This window comes from Saccopteryx bilineata, chromosome 6 (assembly GCF_036850765.1).
Source record: "Saccopteryx bilineata isolate mSacBil1 chromosome 6, mSacBil1_pri_phased_curated, whole genome shotgun sequence".
NCBI lineage: Eukaryota > Metazoa > Chordata > Mammalia > Chiroptera > Emballonuridae > Saccopteryx > Saccopteryx bilineata.
The window spans coordinates 35,308,996-35,329,659 of record NC_089495.1 but is presented as its reverse complement, the minus strand read 5'-3'; the positions used below and the strand labels follow the sequence as shown (position 1 = coordinate 35,329,659).

Sequence of the window (20,664 nt, the reverse complement as noted above, 5' to 3'; positions counted from 1 at the left end):
TTAATTGATTTTCATATATTGAACCATTCTTGCATCTAAGGAGTATGTCTTACTTGGTCATGGTGTATGTATGCACCTTATACTATGATACTGAATTTGGTTTGCTGGTATTTTATTTAGGATTTTTGCATCTACATTCATCAGGGATATTGGCCTGTAGTTCTCTTTTCTTGCAGTATTTTTTCCTGGTTTTGGTATCAGGGTAATGCTGGCCTCATAAAATAAATTTAGAAGTGTTTCCTCCCTTCAATTTTTGGGAAGAATTTGAGAAGCATTAGCATTAATTCTTCTATAAAAGTTTGGTAGAATTTATCAGTGAACTGGTGATTACTAATTCAATCTCATTACTAGTTATAAGTCTGTTCTTATTTTCTATTTATTCATGATTCAGTCTGGGCAGATGGAATGTTTTTAGGAATTTATCTTTTCTTCTAGATTGTCCAATTTGTTGGTGTAACTGTTTCTTTTCATTTCTGTGGAATCAGTTGTGATATCTCTTCTTTCGTTTCTGATTTGAGTCTCCTCTCTTTTTTTTCTTAGTTGTCTAGCTAAACTTTTGTCAACTTAATTGATCTTTTCAAAAAAACAAGTCTTAGTTTCATTGATTTTTTTCTTATTGTTCTTCAGGTCTCTATTTCATTTATTTCTTCTCTAATCTTAATGTTTCCTTCCTTATGCTAACTTGGGACTTTGTTCTTTTTCTAGTTATTTGAAATGTAAAGTTAGATTGTTTATTTAATGTTTTCTTTTTTTATGTGCTTATCTCTACAGCCTCCCCTCCTAGTACTGCTTTTGCTGTACCTCATAAGTTTTGGTATGTATATTCATAGATCTAGGTAGGATTGAAATAAAGATAAATAACTAAATAAGGAAAAAATTGTTAAATAACAATAAATAAAAGATAACTAATTTATAGTTTATATCCACTGGAATAAGTGCTGCCACAGGTTTATACCTGCACAGACCTTATGAAGTCTAACTTATAAACATATATTCAAATTTCTAATTGGACATAACAAGAACACAGCTCATCTATTTATTCCCTCTGGTCACAAACACACACATACTGACACATGTAAAATCTTCTAAATATAAAATATATATTACACATATATGTATAATCTCCAAAATAATTGTTTTACTAGAAACAGAAAAGAATCTAAAAAAGAATTTAGACATCAATGAGTGTTTTGGTGTTTGTACATGAAGTACACATTTTGGGGGTAACTTGTCTTTCATTGCATAGTTTTGATAAATTAAATAATTAATTTTTACCTTTTGCAAATAAAGAACTGTCCCCTTCAGTACAGCATAAAAGGTTTTCCATCCTCGCTTTCCTCTTGGAGCTAGAAAGGAAAAAAAAAATGGAAATTTTTATTTGACAGAAATTAGCATTGAGAAAGAGAGCCTGAATCATCAACACAGTGACTGTGTTTCCATGTTCCTGGTTTAACAGTGACCGGAACTAACAAGGAGAACCAAAATTTTCTTGAGTTTCACTGTGGCAAGCAGTATTCTTAAAATGTTTTCCACAAATTATGTCATTTAGTCATCACATTAATCCTAAGAGACAGGCACTATTCCTGTCGTTTTTTACAAAACTGAAGCACAGAGAAGTAATCCCTCCTGGTCACATGAGCAGTAAGAGGACAGAAGACCTGAACCCCGATGGCACGGCTGTCCAGTCTGCACCTGGAGGACTCAGAGACTGGGACAGCGAAGGAGGCTTACTGGAAATACGTATCAACCTTAGAGGATGTTTAAAAGGCTCATTTGCCACGGCCTTTATGGCTTTGCTAAAGTTTCTAGAAATTATAATAAACATGTCCCAGTATATAAAAGGACATTTTCCACACATGCTCACCAACCAGGTTACGACTTTAATTATTACCATTCGCACAACAACTTGTGACACCTTGGGTACAGAACTTGCTGCACTGGAACATAATTTTTTTGTCTAATTTCTCTTCTAGGAAGAATGACCCGAGACCGGGTATCCTTCATCTTTACAATCTACAGAACCAGACACAGTGCAAGGCAGACTTCAGGGGCCTTCATAAAATGTCTCCAAATGGCTTTTCTTTCAGAAGCCCTTACATTCCTGTTCTTCCTATTCACCTTGACTACAAGAATGTAGAATTTCTCTGTTGACTTAGATAAGCTTTTACAGACTGTCCTACAATCTATAGGACAGACTGGCAGAGATTAGCAAAACAGTTTAACTATTTATTCTTAATAAAAGAAAATCTGTAACTGGAAAATGCTATTTTAGAAAAACGAAGGCCATTTTTCTAACCATGTCTACTGAAATAGAGAAGGCTAGTTATTCTTATTCTTTAGCAATTATTTGGCTGCCTTTAGACTGTCTTTAACTTGGACACCTGATTAAACCAGGAAGTGTATTATTAAGATTTAAATTCTTTAAACCCTCCTTTGACTGAAGACTTAGGAATTCTTAAGTCTTAGAAAGTGGGTGAGTACATCCCCTTCAGAACAGGGGTGCTCCTGCCAACACCATGCAGAGATAGCCACCTGGCACAAAAGGACTCAAAACATCCGCTCTGCAGATTTCCAGGGGGGGAAAAAAAAATGTCCCATCTGTTTCCACTATGCAAGGCTTAAAAGTGTATACTCAAAAATAAATGATCATTTATAAAGAAAAAAGCGACTACCACAAGTAGGATCACAGATCATCTCTATATAAAACAAATATTGTCTGTTTTCAACAGATATCAAATACTGTTATGGTTGATGTGAGAACAGGTGGCCACAGAAGTGAGCACGGCCGCAGGCGCTATTGAGAGCGGGACCCTGGTGGTGGGAGCACCTGACTCGAAAGCAGACCAGCTGGGTCTGGACCTTGCCTTAACCCTCTTCTCTCACCGCCGACCCGAACTGGCTAAGTCCCACAAACTTTCGGACCTCAGCTGCTTCATTTTAAAATGTGGATAATCCACATAACTTAGGACAAAGCACTGGCTAATGCAGGAAAGGAATTTAGAAAAAAAAAAACACTTTTGTTTTCCATAAGAGAAATATAGGTCCTACATTTTGAAGGCTTTCCCCAAGCCCTAAAACTAGTTTAGTGACATCTTGAGATGTCTCCAGTTCCAAGATCTACAAATCTATTTTTCTACTTTTCAAGCAGAAACCTCCTCTCTATGAATCCACGTACATGTTCACAATAAATTCAGTTGTTTAAACTTAAATGAAACAAACAATGTTCCTAACAAGATAACTTAGAAGCAAGTGCTCAACAGTATATAGTAGCTAGAATTCTAGGAAAGCAGTGCTCTAAGTGATTTTACGTGCACTAACCCATTTAACCCATACCGTAATTCTAAACATAAGGTACTAGTATTACCTCCATCTTATAGGATGGTATGAATGCAAACGAAAGTGCCACTGTGCACTAGAGCAGGCTGGGAGGCTCTCTAGGGGCAGGCTCCACTGCCCTGATTTTTAAAGACACACACACACACACACACACACACACTCTCTCTCTCTCTCTCTCTCTCTCTCTCTCTCTCTCTGCTTCTATGGCTTTTGCATCCTCGGTGAGGCTCCATGTGTGAAACACCTGGGCTAAATATCAACAAATGAGGGACACTGTTCCTCATAATGATGACTGAAGAATAAATTAGCACTAATTTCATAGCACATATTAAGTATATACTCTGGGGAAAGAGTTGTAACTGATTACATAATGAACATAATGCGAGGAATGAGGGAGATGATTGATTGGAATCCCAATGTATCCTCTTTAAAGAAGTTGGTGGGTAGATGTATTTTAACAAATCTGGCTGTCTATTGTGAAACAGTGTTTATGAACTTGATCAAAAGATCCCATTTTATGGACTAGACCATGCTTTCATGGTTATTTTTAATATGCATAATCATAGTCCAAAGATAATCAGTTGCTTTCTTTCTTTTTAAAAATACCAGGATCTTGAATATTTTAATTTTAATCATCTTCCTTCAACCTTACATGATGGCATCTATTACATTAGTTTTTTAAAGTATTACTAAAATAGACATTATTTTTCATCAACTGCCATTGTAGGATTAGATTTACTGTCCCACTTACTATTATATTACCTTTATTAGTTACTGCTTTCTGGACCTCAGATTGATTTTTGGAGGCCATTTTCAACTACTTCTTGAAGTCTATATTTAAGTTTCTTCAGTGAGTGTCTTTTGGTGGTGAACCTTTCCCTATTTTTGTTTATATAAAAATGTGTTTTTTCATTAAAAATTCTAGGTTGGTAATTATTTTCCTTATGAAGGTATTATTCCGTAATCTTACTCCCATCATTGTTGGGATGTCCATCTTGAGTCTGAACATAACGTCTAAGTATAGGTTTTTTTAAATTAAAATTTTTGGTTTTAAATTTAAAAACTTGGTTTCCTTCAGAGGCGGGATCAAAGGGACCAGAGGGAAAGGGGATGAGAGGATGGGATCAGAGAAGGGAAAGAGATTGGTGAAATTATATTGATATATACATAACCCAGCGTTGTAGAGAGCAGAAAAGCAAATCCTGGAGGGAAAGGGGGAGGACATGAGGGGGAGGGGGGCAAAAGGAATATTGAGGGGAACAACGGGGGGGGTGTATTCAGTGGGACACTTGAATCTACATAAACACAATCAATTAAAATCAATTAAAAAAATCAAAAAACCCACCTTGGTTTTCTTTAGACTTTTTTTTTTTTTTAATTTTACAGAGACAGAGTCAGAGAGAAGGATAGACAGGAATAGAGAGAGATGAGAAGCATCAATCATTAGTTTTTCATTGTGTGTTTCAACACCTTAGTTGTTCATTGATTGCTTTCTCATATGTGCCTTGACTGTGGGCCTTCAGCAGACTGAGTAATCCCTTGCTTGAGCCAGTGACCTTGGGCTCAAGCTGGTGAGCTTTTTTGTTCAAACTAGATGAGCCCATGCTCAAGCTGGTGACCTCGGGGTCTTGAACCTGGGTCTTCCGCATCCCAGTCCGATGCTCTATCCACTGTGCCACCGCCTGGTCAGGCTCTTTAGACTTCTTGAACATCATTTCTAAATGCTTCCAGTCATTGTACCTTTGACTCTCGTCTCTCCTCCACTGTGTCCACTACTGTAACCTCTGTGACTCTAACTTCTCACTCCATTCCATGCTCTTTCCTATTCTCCAGCTTTTTGGCCTTTCTGTGCTAATTGCTCTGTAATTCTACCTGCAGTCCTCCTCCCTGGGCACCCAGACCCAGAGGTGCCCCGAGAGGTTAGCAGCCCAGGGTTAGGGTCCCTCCATAGATTTGCAAATAGTTTTTTTTTTTATCATTTTCAGATGTTTTATAATAGAAGTTTTATAATTCCTAGGCTGTCATATGGCCAAAAATAGATTATCCAGTTCTTTTTACTTACTCTTCTTATAAAAAAATTATTCACAAATTTTGTAATCTCATGAGAATTCATTTGGAATAAGATATAGAAGATATAGGCTAAGGACAGAACAAGTCAGAAAAAGGAACAACAGTAAGGAGGTTATTATAATTTCCCAAGATGAGAGAAAAAGGCCAAAATATAGATAGAGGTGCAGGATAAATTAAGATAAAGAAGTGGAAAGTAAGAGGAAGGCAATAATGTTAACTGAGCACCTATACTACAGTGATCTAGGCACTGGGCTAGATTATAAATGTACATTCTATCTGAGCTGAACAACCTTTTCAGTTAGAGATTATTGCCTCTATTTCATGTTAATGTTTCCGTTATTAACTACATCCGCAGTTCTAAGAGGTAGATGAAACTCCTGAGGAGGTTACCTGTGTAAGGGTCTCAGAGACAGTGTACCCGGCACTTCAGATAAGGAAACATGTTCTAAGGGCACATTAAGAAGGAAAAGCTTTGCAGGTGACGACCCTTTGCAATGGTCAGGCTGCTGCCCGCTCGAGGTGGATGTGGGGTGCAGGGAAAGGAGAAAACGAGACAGGAGGGGAAGACAAGTCAGGCACGTTCTCTAATCTCACTGAACTCCAGGAGTGTCACGGGCATTCCTGCTCACTCACAGCTACGGGTTTCAGACCTGAGGCACCACCTCCATGTCTTCCCTCTCTGCTGCTAACCGCCCAACATTTCTGCAGAGTAATAATGCTAAAAGCAATGATAATTATAGTAGTAACAGCAGCAGCTAACCTTCACTGAGAACATACCGTTTAAAGCACTGCTCCAAAACTTGATGTGTATTAGCCCACAGCTCTATGAGGGAGCCATTATTATATATTCCATTTTATAGATGTGGACTCTAAGACCCCACCTAACTTCCAACTCTTGGTTACCAACTGCACTGACCAATTTCACTCTGCAGGTGTTGGGGACTAGGGCAGCCTGTCCCCAAATATCCCACAATAGCACACTGATTACTTTGATTGACAGTTACTTGGTAAGCAGCCAGTGCAAGAAAGGCATGTTGACCGTTTGTCTCCTTGCGTGTGGGAAGTCAACCTCCCCCTTGAAGGGTGCCCGCCTGTTCCAGTAGGCCTGAGAGGAACACTCTTATCACTAAGTGATGAAATCCAGGACCAAAAAGCTTACATAACACCCCTTGTCCTCCTTTGTTGACTTAATACCCAAGCCCACACTTTGTTTAGATTCCTCATTAATGAGCACCAAAATCTATCTTTATCCTATCATTTCATTAGAAATTTGTTCAAAAAGTAACAATACTTTTCATTGTGGCTGGTTCATCATTTCTGAGGTCATCTTTTATGATCTTTGTCTGCATGTATTATATTGACTTTTCTCCTGTTAATCTGGTCTTGTGTCAGTTTTCTAATCAGTCCAGCCATCAGAACTCAAGAAGGTTAGAGGAAGAATTTCCCCCTCCCCAACACAGGGAAAGAGCAATTAAACCAGACTCAGGCTAGAATGTCTTGGTTAACTCTCAGATATAGGGATGAAATGGAAATTATTGAAGAGCTGATTCAGCGTGGAAACTGACCTATCAGAAAAAAACACTGTCCAATCAGGATTGAAGGGATACCCATGGCAAACAGTCTGTATAAATGAACCAGTACCCACTCCCTATAAGCCCTGGCTTGGGGCTGTTTCTTACCCACTGTAGGCAGAAATAAGAAAGAAACAAAAAAAAAAAATGTAACCAGGCCTCTATGATTGTTATTCTATGTTACACACACAGAGAATATATATTTCTGTAAAGAAATTGGCTGTTGTTCTAAAGATGGGTGATATTGGAAATATCATTAAATCTTCAATATTAAAAAGTAGTTATTATTCATATTCTCATCTCACCTTTATTATACATTTGAAGAACTCTTTTTGGAAATATAAAGTAGAATGAACAATATTTTGGCTTCAATTATTACCACTGATCTTTGTAAAATAGTTAAAGGAATAACTGGGAATGAGCACACAGGTCATCACCCTTCGTTTGTGAAGAGAAAGGTATAAAATATTCCTAAGCAATAAAATATTCAGTTAAGAGTAATAATGGATATCTATCAGAAATAAAGTTTTATTTTTTAATCCATCAAAAGGTATAAACTTCAGGCAAAAGTTTGTAATTGCATGCTGTGCTTTCCAACTTTAATTTCTTCTGAACTGAACTGAGAACAGACTGTGTTTAAGATCTTACTGTTCCAATGTTTTATTTTATTCAAAGGGCAGATAGTTTTTTTCTACATGAAAATTTCATCATGTTTTGACCGCTTCTCACTCTGGGTTCCCCGATCATCTACTTTTCTGTTTTCTTCAAGTTTAATACCCGAAGGACCACGTGCATAGAAAGACACAGTATGCACATTGCTTATTTGTTCTTTTACTATATATACTACCCTCTCCTGTTGGCTTGAAAAGCATTCTTCCCTTGACAAAAATACCATCACCCCCACAAGAGTCAAGAAAGCCAGTAAGCCATATCCACAATAATGAGAAAGAATCCTTTAGTCATGCATGGCCTGAAGTCTTACAGTGAAGGTTAGAAAACGGGGAAATATGAGGATGTGATAGTTCTGTGCAAAATACCTTCGGTTTCCTCATAATAATGGAGAAAGATTTAAATTTTATTTATTTATTTATTTATTTTAGTGAGAGAGGCAAGGGGTGGGGGAAGAGACAAGAACATCAATCTGTCCCTGTATGTGCCCTGACCAGGGATTGAACTGGCAACCTCTGTGCTTCGGGATGATGCTCTTAACCAACTGAGCTATCTGGCCAGAGTGAGAAAGACATTTAAAATATAATGCAATACCAAGGAGAGCATTCCAAAATAAATCCAACGCCTTGTTGTACTTTAGACAAAGATGTGCTCAGAAAAGCTCTTCTATACTAATACAGTTGGGATGCATCTAGATTTGATTTGTAGAAGGCACAAGACATATTTATTTATTTTTATTTGTATATGAATTACTCTAATATTGAAAACAGCTTTATGACCAGCTAAACTTCTTAACTCCATATCAATGATTAGTAAATTTAGATATCTATAGGGCTTGAGGTCAGGGAGTATAAGAACTGAGATTCAAAATCAGGAGCGCCCCTGTACTACACATACACACCCACATAGATCACTCTCCATGAGAACCCCTAGATTGCTCGGTGAGTGTGAAATCAGAAATATAGAATATGATGAACTAAATGTTAAATAGTGTCTGATGCAGAAGATTTAGGCAGTCATTTTATCCCATGAGTACTGAATGGTCTTGTAGGAATAGTATGGAGCACAACACATAGGGTGTTACAACATTAAATGCTTACAGGAGCCAGGATAGTGCTCAACGCTGCAGTGATACTGTACTAAATTACCAGCTGTTCCTGGAGACCAGAGGACGCACACCCTGACCTAAACGAACAGTTGCCCGTCAGGCTCAATGAAGGACCACCCTGGACAATAGAACCAACCCATTCTGATTTTTCAGGAGAGGTTATAAAAAAAGGTTGTTTATACTTAATTTTTTAAAATGTTGATAACTAACTAAAATGATTTTACAAAGACATGGTGGGTCCTGGCCAGGTAGCTTAGTTGTTTAGAACATTGTCCCAACACGCCGCAGGTTCGAGCCCAGTCAGGGCACATACAAGAGTCAGCCAATGAATACAAAATAAGTAGAACAACAAATCAGTATTTCTCTCTCGAATCAATAAACAAATTTTAAAAAATGACAAATAATACCTGCCAGCAATGACCTGCACAAGACATTTTTTTTTTTTTTCTTTATCATTTTTCTGAAGCTGGAAATGGGGAGAGACAGTCAGACAGACTCCCGCATGTGCCCGACCGGGATCCACCCGGCACGCCCACCAGGGGCGATGCTCTGCCCACCAGGGGGCGATGCTCTGCCCATCCTGGGCGTCGCCATATTGCGACCAGAGCCACTCTAGCGCCCGAGGCAGAGGCCACAGAGCCGGCCACAGAGCCATCCCCAGCGCCCGGGCCATCTCTGCTCCAATGGAGCCTTGGCTGCGGGAGGGGAAGAGAGAGACAGAGAGGAAAGCACGGCGGAGGGGTGGAGAAGCAAATGGGCGCCTCCCCTATGTGCCCTGGCCGGGAATCGAACCCGGGTCCTCCGCACGCTAGGCCGACGCTCCACCGCTGAGCCAACCGGCCAGGGCCTCTGCACAAGACATTTTTAAAGCTTCTATATTTCCCTAATGACAGTATCCAAAATTTGGGCAAAATTCTTAAAGTATCTATCTTATAGGATGAAGAAAGAAGCTACGCTGGTAGGAAGCAAGCTCTACGTTCTGTATCACTGAGGCAGTTGATGGTGTATCTCAGGCGGGCAAAGTCTGCTTTCTGTGGGTGGTCTGCAAAGGGTTTACATGAATTCATAGATGATATCCCTACAAATCATTAAGTGAAGTTAAAGGTAATCCTTGCATATTTATCCCTAACTTTCTTTCATAAAATATCTTCAGGTGCCACCATGAAGTACTATTAGATTTTAATTAATAGAGTAAACTCAGACACTTTCAGATTACTGCTTGAAGCAACAGAATTCAAGTTGTGCATAACAGAAGTCACCTTGGGGAATGAGGCACAACACATTAACAACGGACAATATGAATTATCCCAAGGTTTATAACAGAGTGATAGAAACAAACTAGTACTATTACTTTCTTATATTAATAAATAACACCTTTAAAACACATAAAGTAATTTACACATTTTTGAAAAACCAGTTAATTTTTATAATCTTCCTCTTTAAGATTGCAAGCTATTACATATCATCAACTCTACCTTATAAAAGGAAAAACTGGGCAGCTGAATGGAACCAGAAGTACCACCAATATCTATTGTTCTTCCCAGAAAAACGGTTGTTTCCTTTGTGTGATAGGAATACATTTATAATACTGACAGAGAACAGAACCTAAAACGAAAGAGAATTGGGAAATACCCTACGCAAGCTGTCCCCCCGAGAGTGGACCTTCACTCTGGATATGGTTCTATTCCTTTAAGAAGTCAAGACTCTTACCCTAAATCAGTCTGGAATGGCAGAACGTACCCTGGACTGGGAGCTTAGAGACTTGGGATTTTATTCACACCCTGATGTCCATTATTTCTCTGATTTTGGACAAATCACCTAACAACTCTGGTCATAAGTCTATAAAATGAATATTCTACAATATACCATAATTACTTTACAATTTTGTTAAAATGTTTGTTATGTAAAGATTATTAGGAACACAGACCCGACCCCTAAAGAGTTCCCATTAGAAGCAGTCCTATTAAAAATCTGACTTAATACAACATGATAAGCTGTATAAACCAGATGGTAGCAGGGCACTAACCTGAGAAAATCACAGTGGGTTTCAACCAGGTAAAGAGGGGAAGAAGTAATTAATTGTATTACTGAGTAAAGTTTGGAAGGCAAAGATTTTAAATGAGCATTTAGTTTTCAGCAGGACTTTGAAGGGGAAAAAATTTTTTCTTTTGACCTCTACCATCTCTATATTTTGGACTAAGACATTAAATCAAAATGTGAATCACAATTATGGAAGTCTCATAGCATTGCTAATTAACACCACCGTTTATCAAGATGAACAGAAGTGAACATAACATTTTCTATAGAGAACATCTGGTTTGAAATTCTGGTTTCACCTGAGTGACCTTGGGGAAGTCACTTAGCCTCTCCACGCTTCACTTCCTTTCTCTGTAAAATAGAAATAAAACAGTACCTACCTCATAGGGTTATTCTGAAAATTAGATGAGTTAATATATGTGGATCTGTTAAAAATATGTTTTTTTAGGCTAAGGTTACTGTGTACTAAAAGAAAATGCATCCAATTTTCATGCTAAAACAGAAAGACATACTTTTTAAATTTCATTCATGTATTCAGAATTTTTCTTTGTTAAAGTCAACATTTGGAGAAGAAGACACTCCTGATAGTATTGGTGAATTTTTAACAGAAAGAAGATAAACCTTCCACCCTCAATTTAGGGGAGGGTGGTGTGCCATCTTTTATTAATATATTTATTATTTCTATTTTGTTCTGAGACCGGTGTTGATATTGGAGAGGTCAAATATAAATACAAACAATAAAAATAAATAATGGGAAAAGGGACAAAAGCTGATGGAGAACTTTTTACCTAAGTAAGAGGCTACAAAAATGTCCAAACTTACAAGTGTCTTTCTCTACTCAGCCAGGAGATAGCTTCACAGGTGGCCACTATTAGAAGCACGGGAAGGATTTAAACGACCTGTGCTGAGGTTGGGAAAGAGGACAGAACATACAAGGACTTATCATTATAAACTAAGGGTACAGGAAAGAGCATGCAGGCAGGAAGAAACACAAAAATGACTCTGAATATCTAATTATTTATCAGGAAAAACAGAAGTACTAGCATCATATAAATTTGTTTAGAATTTTGACAAATGAACTATACCTCACATTCTTTCCGGCTAGAATTCCTTTCCCCAGATATCGCCATGACCTGCCCTTTCACTTCAGCTAGATCTCTCATTCAAATGTCACCTCACACAGAGGTCTCTTCAATCACTCTACGCAACACAGCACCTGCCACTCCACTCTCTCCTCACCTTGGCTTTGCTCTTGTCTGGAGCACTCACACCCTTTGGAAATGCCACGTGTAAGTTTATTACTGAGCTCCCCTTATAATAGAATGGAACTTCCAAGGAGGTACTTTGCTTGGTTTGTCGCTGTGTCCAGAGAGCAGATTAAAACCAAACAAACAAAAAAGTCAGATATTCTAAATAGGCATGTAAATTGTGACTCAACAAATACTAAAGAAATTTTTTAAAAGAGGCATTTTTCTCTATCATTTAGGTGAAACATATTAGAAAGCTCAGGTTGCTCAAGGAGAAGAGAAAGCAGGATAAAATTCTGATGGCTTATTTCAACAGATTATTTCAACAACATGATGTTGGATATGAAAATAAGGTATCAGTGACAACTCAGGCTCATAAGCAACAAATACAGCCTGACAAATTACGATGGGTTGTCAAGGGTTATTAAAGAATGAACCTCTCTGGTAAGGGAATTCACAATTCTAAGAAACAAATATGATCTCATAATTTTTTAAACTATATAATTGACATACAACATAATATTAGTTTCAGGTGCACAAAATAATTGGACATTTATATATATTGTGAAATAATTCCCACAATAAGTCTAGTTAATGTCTGCCATCATATATGTTGCAATTTTTTTCTTTCAAAATCTGCTCTCTTAGCAACTTTCAGATATGCAATACAGTATTATCAACTATACTCACTGTGGTCATAATTCTCATAAGCTAAAGGAAGCTGGAGAACTTGTTTTAATAACCATCTAAAAAGCTGGACACAGCAAAATGTACTGAAGTTCAGTTAAGTTCATTACATGTGAAAGGTATGAAACAACTCCAAGAAAATCAAGCCTCGTAAGGTTTTTTTCATAATTTCTTGAGTAATTTATAGAGCTCATTATAAAACTCAGAACAAAGTGTTAACACAGATCGTAAGGTTAAGTTATCACAATCTAGCTGAGAAGCACAGGTAACTGCTGAATCAGACAGGCAAGCTTTTCAAGTGACACCCAATCAGATTTCTTCAACTTCACGAGCACCTTAGACCAAGATGTCAAAGTCAAAGACCCTGCTGAGCACGCATTTCGACAAACAGCAAATCAAATAAGCTACTGTAATTATAAAACAGCCCAAGGCCCATGGGCATCTTTAAAATATGCTTCTGGGTGAACTAGAATACAGGCCAATAGAAACAATTCCTAGCGACAAGGACGAGCAGCCTCTAACAGAATCTGTTCTGAGAATGTGACAGCAGTCTGACAGCTTCGGCAACCTTAGCAGCTTCAGGCCAGACTTCCAGCTTCTCCTTTGGAAAAGCCATTCTTCACTACAAGGCTGCTTGCATACAAGGACCAGAAAATGGCCCACTACCATGGTCGGCCTCTGGAGAGGTACCACTGCTTGTTTAACTCTGCTTTCCAAGTCGGGCGGAGCTCCTCCCCTCCATCAGACTCCCAATGCTCCAGAGGTCCATTCCCACTGAAAGGCAACCAGAAACCTTTATGCAAATTACTAAGTGCGCAGAAACAACATGAAACCACGTTTGTCAACTGTCCCAATCATCCCCCACTCCAATTTATTTACAGTAAAAACTGCAGTGCGACCGCTGTTAAGCAAATTTTTAAAGGAGAGGGAAACTACCCACCCATCTTACCTTAATTCATCTTTTTTTTTTTTATTGGTAATCATGCTATATAGTAAACATTTGTTTTACCTTTTTTCGTTTGTCATTATTTTAAAAACATTTGTGTATATTTTTAGACATAATGATATTTTATTAAGATTTTAAAACATTCCATTGTATTGATGTCATATTTTAAATAACAAGTGTTTAACATAAAATATTATTTTTCCCTGATAAAATAGTTATACTTGTCCAGTGTTAATGGCAAAAATAAAGTTAATTTAAAAATAAGGAAAAATAGCAGAAAAACACACAGAAAAAAATATAAAATCACCAGCCTAATCACTAGAGACAACCACGATTAACATTTTGGTATATAACCTCCTAATTATTTTACTATACGGACAATTGCCACACAATTGGAATATTATACTTGTTCTTTTAAACACTTCTATGTATATGTGTGTGTATATATCTATAGATATGTCAACGTCATTTTTAGAATGATTGCAAAGAATGATACTGTATTGCTCTACCATATTTTATACAATGAATATTTATTTATTTTATTGACATCATTAGTGTGACACTAGTTAACATAATTATACCGGTTTCAGATGCCCACTTCTACAACACATCTCTACACCATATTGTGTGTTCACCCCTCATCCCCTCAAGCCAAGTCTTCATCTATCACCATTTATGCTCCCCACCCTCCTCCACCTCCCCCACTTCCTGGCAATCACCACACTCTTGTCTGTGTCCATGAAGTGTTTTTTTGTTTTTTTAGCTCTAACCCTCCACCTCCCTTGCCCAGTCCCCGCCTACCCTCCCATAGCCGTCAGCGTGCTCTCTATGTATGAGTCTGTCTCTATTTTGCTTGTTAGTTCATCTTTTATTGTCCAATAAGCTGTTTCTAAGATGATGAGTACCATGAGATGAGGATATTCTGTAGCTAAAATAGCAAAAATAGCAAAAAAGCTAAAATGGGTGCTTTGCTGTGCTAAACACCTTAACGGGTATCAGCCTCATTTTGATGCTTCTCACCTTAAGGCTTTTGGTTATCTATTTCTTGGCCAGAATAATCTTATCCTCGATCTTTGTGTACAAAGGTTTTATGGACTTCTTTTTGCAGTTCAGCTCTAAGTTGCATGATGCCTACTCAGGTACAGCCTCTCCCTCCTCTTATGCCTCATCAAGAGTGATGAACTGGCACACAGCTGCTGCTCAGAAGTGGTTTTTAAAACGAATCAATGACCCATTTCATTTCAAAGCTCAAATTCTCAAGTCTAGACAATCCAGTGGTAATTTTTTTTGTGCATGAATTTCTAGCACCGTCATTATTACCTTTAGGAAACTGGTAATGCATTTTTAATTTCAAGTTTTCATCAGATTACTGAAGGATTTGAAGCACTACATTACATAACCATAACAGAGGCATCAAGATTATTTTCTTCTTTCTCTTAAATGTTAATTAAACCAAAAATGTAAACAAAACACGTCAACAGTACAAACAGAACAATCAGATGCAGTGAAAACTGCATGTGTCTCCTTCAGGAAGAAATACTGACTGCCATTTATTTTTCTTTTTCTTTTTGGTGCTAAAAGATTGCAGTTCCTATTCCCTGGGTCCTTGTCAAAAGTAGTTCTTCTGGCGAGAACGGTGAGTGACCTCTTTCAACCAACTTTACTCCAGTGCTGCAAAGGGTGGATTTTGAAAAAGGCACGAGCCATCAAAACGAAACTGAAACAGCTAAAACTTATTCTTTTAGTCTATATGTAAAATTGTGAAGAGGCATTTCCCATTAAAACAGATAAAATGCCACCAAAACATATCCTGGGCCAAACTACTACTCGAGAGCTTGAGGGGCTGCCTTTCTGTGCTGCTCTTTGACCTTTTATCAGAGCTCGTATCACTTCAATACAGACCCTGCTGCCACAGGACACAAAGAGGAAGGAAGGGGGACCTTGGCCTGGTTTTAAAATAATTGCTTTGCCTTCATTCAAAGAGTCTTTCTCTAACAGGAGGAAATGACTATTTTCAGGGGGGAGGGGCACCTATACCACTTTTATGTCTTAATTATAGTGTCACTGTTCCTAATGTTACACAATAGCAAAGACTTCTACCAGCACTGCCATTATAAACTCTATTTTCAGTGTGTGTGACTCAGAACAACATCTACTCTCTCAAATCTGACATGTGGGACTAAATTTGTAACGCTTTTGCTGACAGGCAAGTATGAAAACCTGTCTAAAGTGCGTGAGCCTCCCCAACCTTCTCAAGATGCTCCCCAACACTCCTTAGATGCAGTTTGAACTGGGATTGAAAATGTCAACCAAATATGGTTCTCACATCCTTAAAAGGCAACGAACATTTCAATATTTCAAATCAGAAACAAATCTCCATTGGGTAAAATCACTGGAGAACCAGTACTGAAGCTGTAGTGCGATTAAAACATTTCAAAATTATTGAAGTGAGCTGACCACATAATTACCTCTTTAATGTGCTTCTTCCCAACTCCCCCACTTCCATTTTCCAAAAGAAAATATTTTTTTCAAAAGAAAATATTTTGACATTTGAGTTGTTTTTGTGGGTACTATCCATCAGAACACTAAACAAGGTGCTGTTTTAATAGACTGTAAAATTCTCTCTTGTTTTTCTGTTGTGCGACAAGATGATTTAGTAAACTTAACCACTTCAGTCCATTTTCCCAGTATATTTGAGTGGCCTTTTACGCATCTGTCTCTCTTGGCTCCCCCAGTAGAGCATCCTAACAACGCAACTTTCTGTTTCCTCTGTTAGCAGGTCTCTTCCCACCTTCCTGGCTTTCCTTCATGCCTCCTGTCTGGTTTTACCTCCCAATAATTAAATCTTTTGTACTTCCAAAAGTGAAAAAAAAACCCCACCAAAATCCTATTATTTTGGTAAAGTTTTAAAAGGTTACACTGTGGTGATAGTGAATACTAATTTTTATTTTTCTGGTTTGCTGTTATTCTTGCACAGATTTTAAAAAAAACAACCCTCAATTGTTTCTAAATTTCCTATGCATCAGTTATTCTATTAAGTTTATAAACATTTATTATGAAACATTAAGACATCAAACGGTTATCAAGACCAATAAAGTCAACATATAGGTACTATCACTTAATTAAAAAATTATCAGTACAAGGTGGGGTAAAAGTAGGTTTACAGTTGTTTGTGTGGAAAATAATGCAATAATAAATAACAATACAAGAATAAACTCTTGTGTTTTGTGTACTCACAACTATAAGCCTACTTTTGCTCCACCCTGTATAGCTGAACTGCTGGGTATTCCTCACTGATGGCATGTTCTTCCCCTGCCAGAGTAACCCCTACTCCATAGTTAATAGTTTCTGTGTGTGAATGCATTCTTACTAAAAACAGTGCTGTATGCTTTAGAATGTTATCATATGCGTACATTCTTCTGCAACTTGATTTTTTTCATTTTAATACTATGTTTGTGAGAGCTTCCCTGTGATTGACAGAACTCTAGTTCCTTGTTTCACACTGTTACATAGTTTTCCATTATATGATAGATAAAATCCCTCTAATTTCTTATTAAGGGCCATTTAGGATATTTAATTTTGAGCTATTACAATGTTGCTATGAACATTCCCTCTCTTTAAGAGTTTCTGGAAATATTCAACTATGATTGGATTAACTGAGACAAAATTGTAATTGTTTTCAATTTTACCAATTACTGCTATCTTCCAAAGTGGTGATACCATCGACACATTCACAGGGCAGAAGAGTGGTCACTGCTCCGAATCCTTGCCAACATTTGGTATTATCATCCTTTCAAATTCTGGCCAATGTGACATATGTGATATGGTATCTTATTGTGTGTTTAATTTGATTATCCTTGATTATTGATAAGGTTCAGTACCTCTTCATAAATTTACTGATTACCAGTATCTCAATTTCTTTTTCTGTGAATAGTCTGTTCAAATTATTGCCCATTTTTCTAGGGAACTGTCCTTTCTAATTTGTGCAAGATTTCTTTTTTTTATATATATTGTGGATATTAATCCTTTATTAGTAATATGCTACAACTATCTTCTCCCAATCTGTGGACTGACTTTTAACTTTTTAAAGAGGACTTTAATATAAAGGAGGCTTTACTTTTAATGTAATCATATGTATCATTATATATTTATAATGCTTTTTTCCCCCTAAATCTTGAGAAATCCTTCTCTACTTAAAGGCAACCAAGATATTATTCCACATTTTCTTTTAAAATTTTTAGATTTTGTCTCTCAAATGTTTACCTTTAATCTACTTGAAACTTATTTTTCTGGTTGGACTAATGTGGAGAACACACACACACACCACTCTCTGCCCACACTCCACCCACCCACATGCCACATATATCCTCAGCACCATTTACTGAGACATTTCTGTTGTCCCTAATTATCTGAATTACTTCCTATGTTATATACATCAAGTTATCATATACACTGAACACCATTGCTTCTAGACTCTTCTATTCCACTGTCCTACTGATGTCTTGCTAACTGGGAGATATCTGTCAGCATGGTCCCAAGGGCACTTTCCCCACTCAATTTTGAACACGTTATGTGGTACTTTAGCTAAGTGTATGCATTTAAAAATTTGTACTATGGATTCCAGACTGTAATTACTCTCTATATAATACAAGTAAAAATAGGCTCCTTAGAAGAGAGAGGCTGTGTTTCAAATCTTTGCACACAGATAGTCTTAGCTATTGAGAAGTGCTTAACTCATGTAGAGAAAAAAGTCATTACTTACTTCTCAGCTTATAAGCTGTGGTAACAAAAACTAGACAAGAACCTCATTTAGCACCACTAAAATATAAATACAGCACTATGTAGGGTTCTGTCCATTTGTCCCCATGTCTTGGGTGCTATGCCAGTCTACATTGGGGGTGAGGAGTCACAATTTCAAAAAACTCGAGGGTCAGAAAAATGGCAATTATTGTGTGAGGAGGCCTGGTGTGACACTACAGGGAATTGTGGAAATTACAGTCAACTGGAAAATGCCCAAATAAATTCATGCAATTCAATTTACAAAATGCACTGTTTTGGACAAGTAAAAGCCATGTTTAGTCCTCATTGGCCCTAATTTGAACCTCTAGTCATCTAAATGCATGCTGCATAGTGATGGACTGTCCCAATCACACAAAACATGCTGAACCTAAATGTTTTCTAAGCATATATTTTCTCATGGGCATTGGTTTTTTAACAATATGCTACAATCAATTTGCTATATTCAGACTTCAGTTTCAGCAGGTGTTCTGTGATTCTATACTGCAGCCTTGAATAAGACATTTAGGATCAATTTCCTCTTCAGTAAACTGGAGATGATGATGATGATGATGACGACGACGATAATAATGCCTGCTTCATAGGGCGATCATTAAACGAGTTAATATATGAAGTGTTAGGATAAAGCTGTAATACTGAGTAATCATTTAATTACGACTATTATCATCATCATTAAGAACATTCATCTTTTCAGTACCTTGTTTCCCATCACTTTATTGATTTCCACAGGTATCTTACATCTAAAACTAAAAGCTTATGTCGAACTGTTTTTCATTCTGCCTGACAAAATCCAGGAGACACATTTCTTTTGCCAAATTTGACTGTGCAAAGCTTTCCCTTAATGTCAGATTTAATGGGCTTGGTAAACACGCTCTTTTATGAGAGACACAGCGTTTGCTTTTAATCATGGTTTGTCTCCTGGAGGCAGAAATTCGGAGCTGCGTATATCTTCAAAAGGCTAAATAATTAAATAAAATGAAGCAAAGAAAACCTCCAAGGTTTTTAAAATGTTTATATGAGCAATTATGCATTGCCATCTAACAAATTGAGCCTAGAGTTCATTAAGAAAATGAAAGATATCAAATCTTAAGTCAGACAAGTGGTCATTTAGAGACAAGTTAATCAGGTTTTAAGTTTCTCCATAGAGCTTTGACCTAAATCTTCATTTACTAAAAAGTTTTAGTGATATCTGTCATTAGAGAACCTGGCCGTGTTTATCTATATGTACAAATGCCAATAGAGCCCTACCTATACTGAACGTGATGAAGCCAAATAAATGTCTATAGACTTAGCATGATAAATATGCTTCGAACGTATCATTACAGATGTCTTAAAAATTATTTGGAGCTTATGTTCTAGGAAAGCACTGTTTGTTTTTCTTTCAAAATGTAGTAGAAGTAAAAATTGCTGTATTTCAGAGCGCATCAGACATAAGGAATAGAAAGCACCTTTCATGTTTGTTTACAGTGACCACGTCTCAAAACGGAAAGGCAGGTGCGTTCAGAAGATCAGGATCAAATTTAAAAGTTTAGAAAAAATATTCTGTGCATTGTGCTAAAACTAAAAAGAAAGCGAGAGTCACTATTAGACATCGAAATAAGGGATGTGACCAGGATAAGGAGAATTATTTCATGACAAAGGCATTGTTTTATCAAGAGGATATAACATGCATATCTAGCAAAGATGCAAAATGGTATAGACACTTTGGAAAAAAGTTTGGTTTCTTATAAAGTCAAACATACACTTAACATACACCCAAACAATTTCACTCCCTTACTCCTAGACAACTTCTAAAAACATGTACGGCAAAGACTTGTGTGTGAATGTCCAAAGCAGGTTTATTTACAACAGCCAATAAACAGACAGCAACCAAATGTCTAGCTGCTGAATGTGTGTACTGTGGGGCATCCAAACCATGGAATGAATATTCTACTCAGCAATAAAAGAGGCAAACTACGAATTCACACAGCACACAGCAATATGGATGCATTTACAAAGAACAATGCTAAGTGAAAGAAGTTAGCACAAAACAGTATCTATAATTCCATTTACTAAAATTCTAGAAAAGGTAAAAATATAGTCCTTTTGGACAGATAAGTGGATGCCACAGGCTGGGAATAAAGAAGGGGAAATTAACTGCAAAAAGTACAATGGAACTTTTTCAGGTAAAATGTTATATATCTTGATTGTGACAGT

General features: G+C 37.2%; 1 protein-coding gene across 7 annotated transcripts in view; it reads right to left on the bottom strand.

The window, feature by feature from the left end:
* The window catches only part of PSD3 (pleckstrin and Sec7 domain containing 3), a 619,599-nt gene that overhangs the window by 74,666 nt on the left and 524,269 nt on the right, over positions 1 to 20,664 (bottom strand). For all 7 annotated transcript variants that reach the window (XM_066234423.1, XM_066234424.1, XM_066234425.1 and 4 more), the window contains one exon: positions 1,276 to 1,346. In XM_066234423.1, the coding sequence (XP_066090520.1) occupies positions 1,276 to 1,346 (71 nt within the window). The remainder of the gene's footprint in view (positions 1 to 1,275; positions 1,347 to 20,664) is intronic.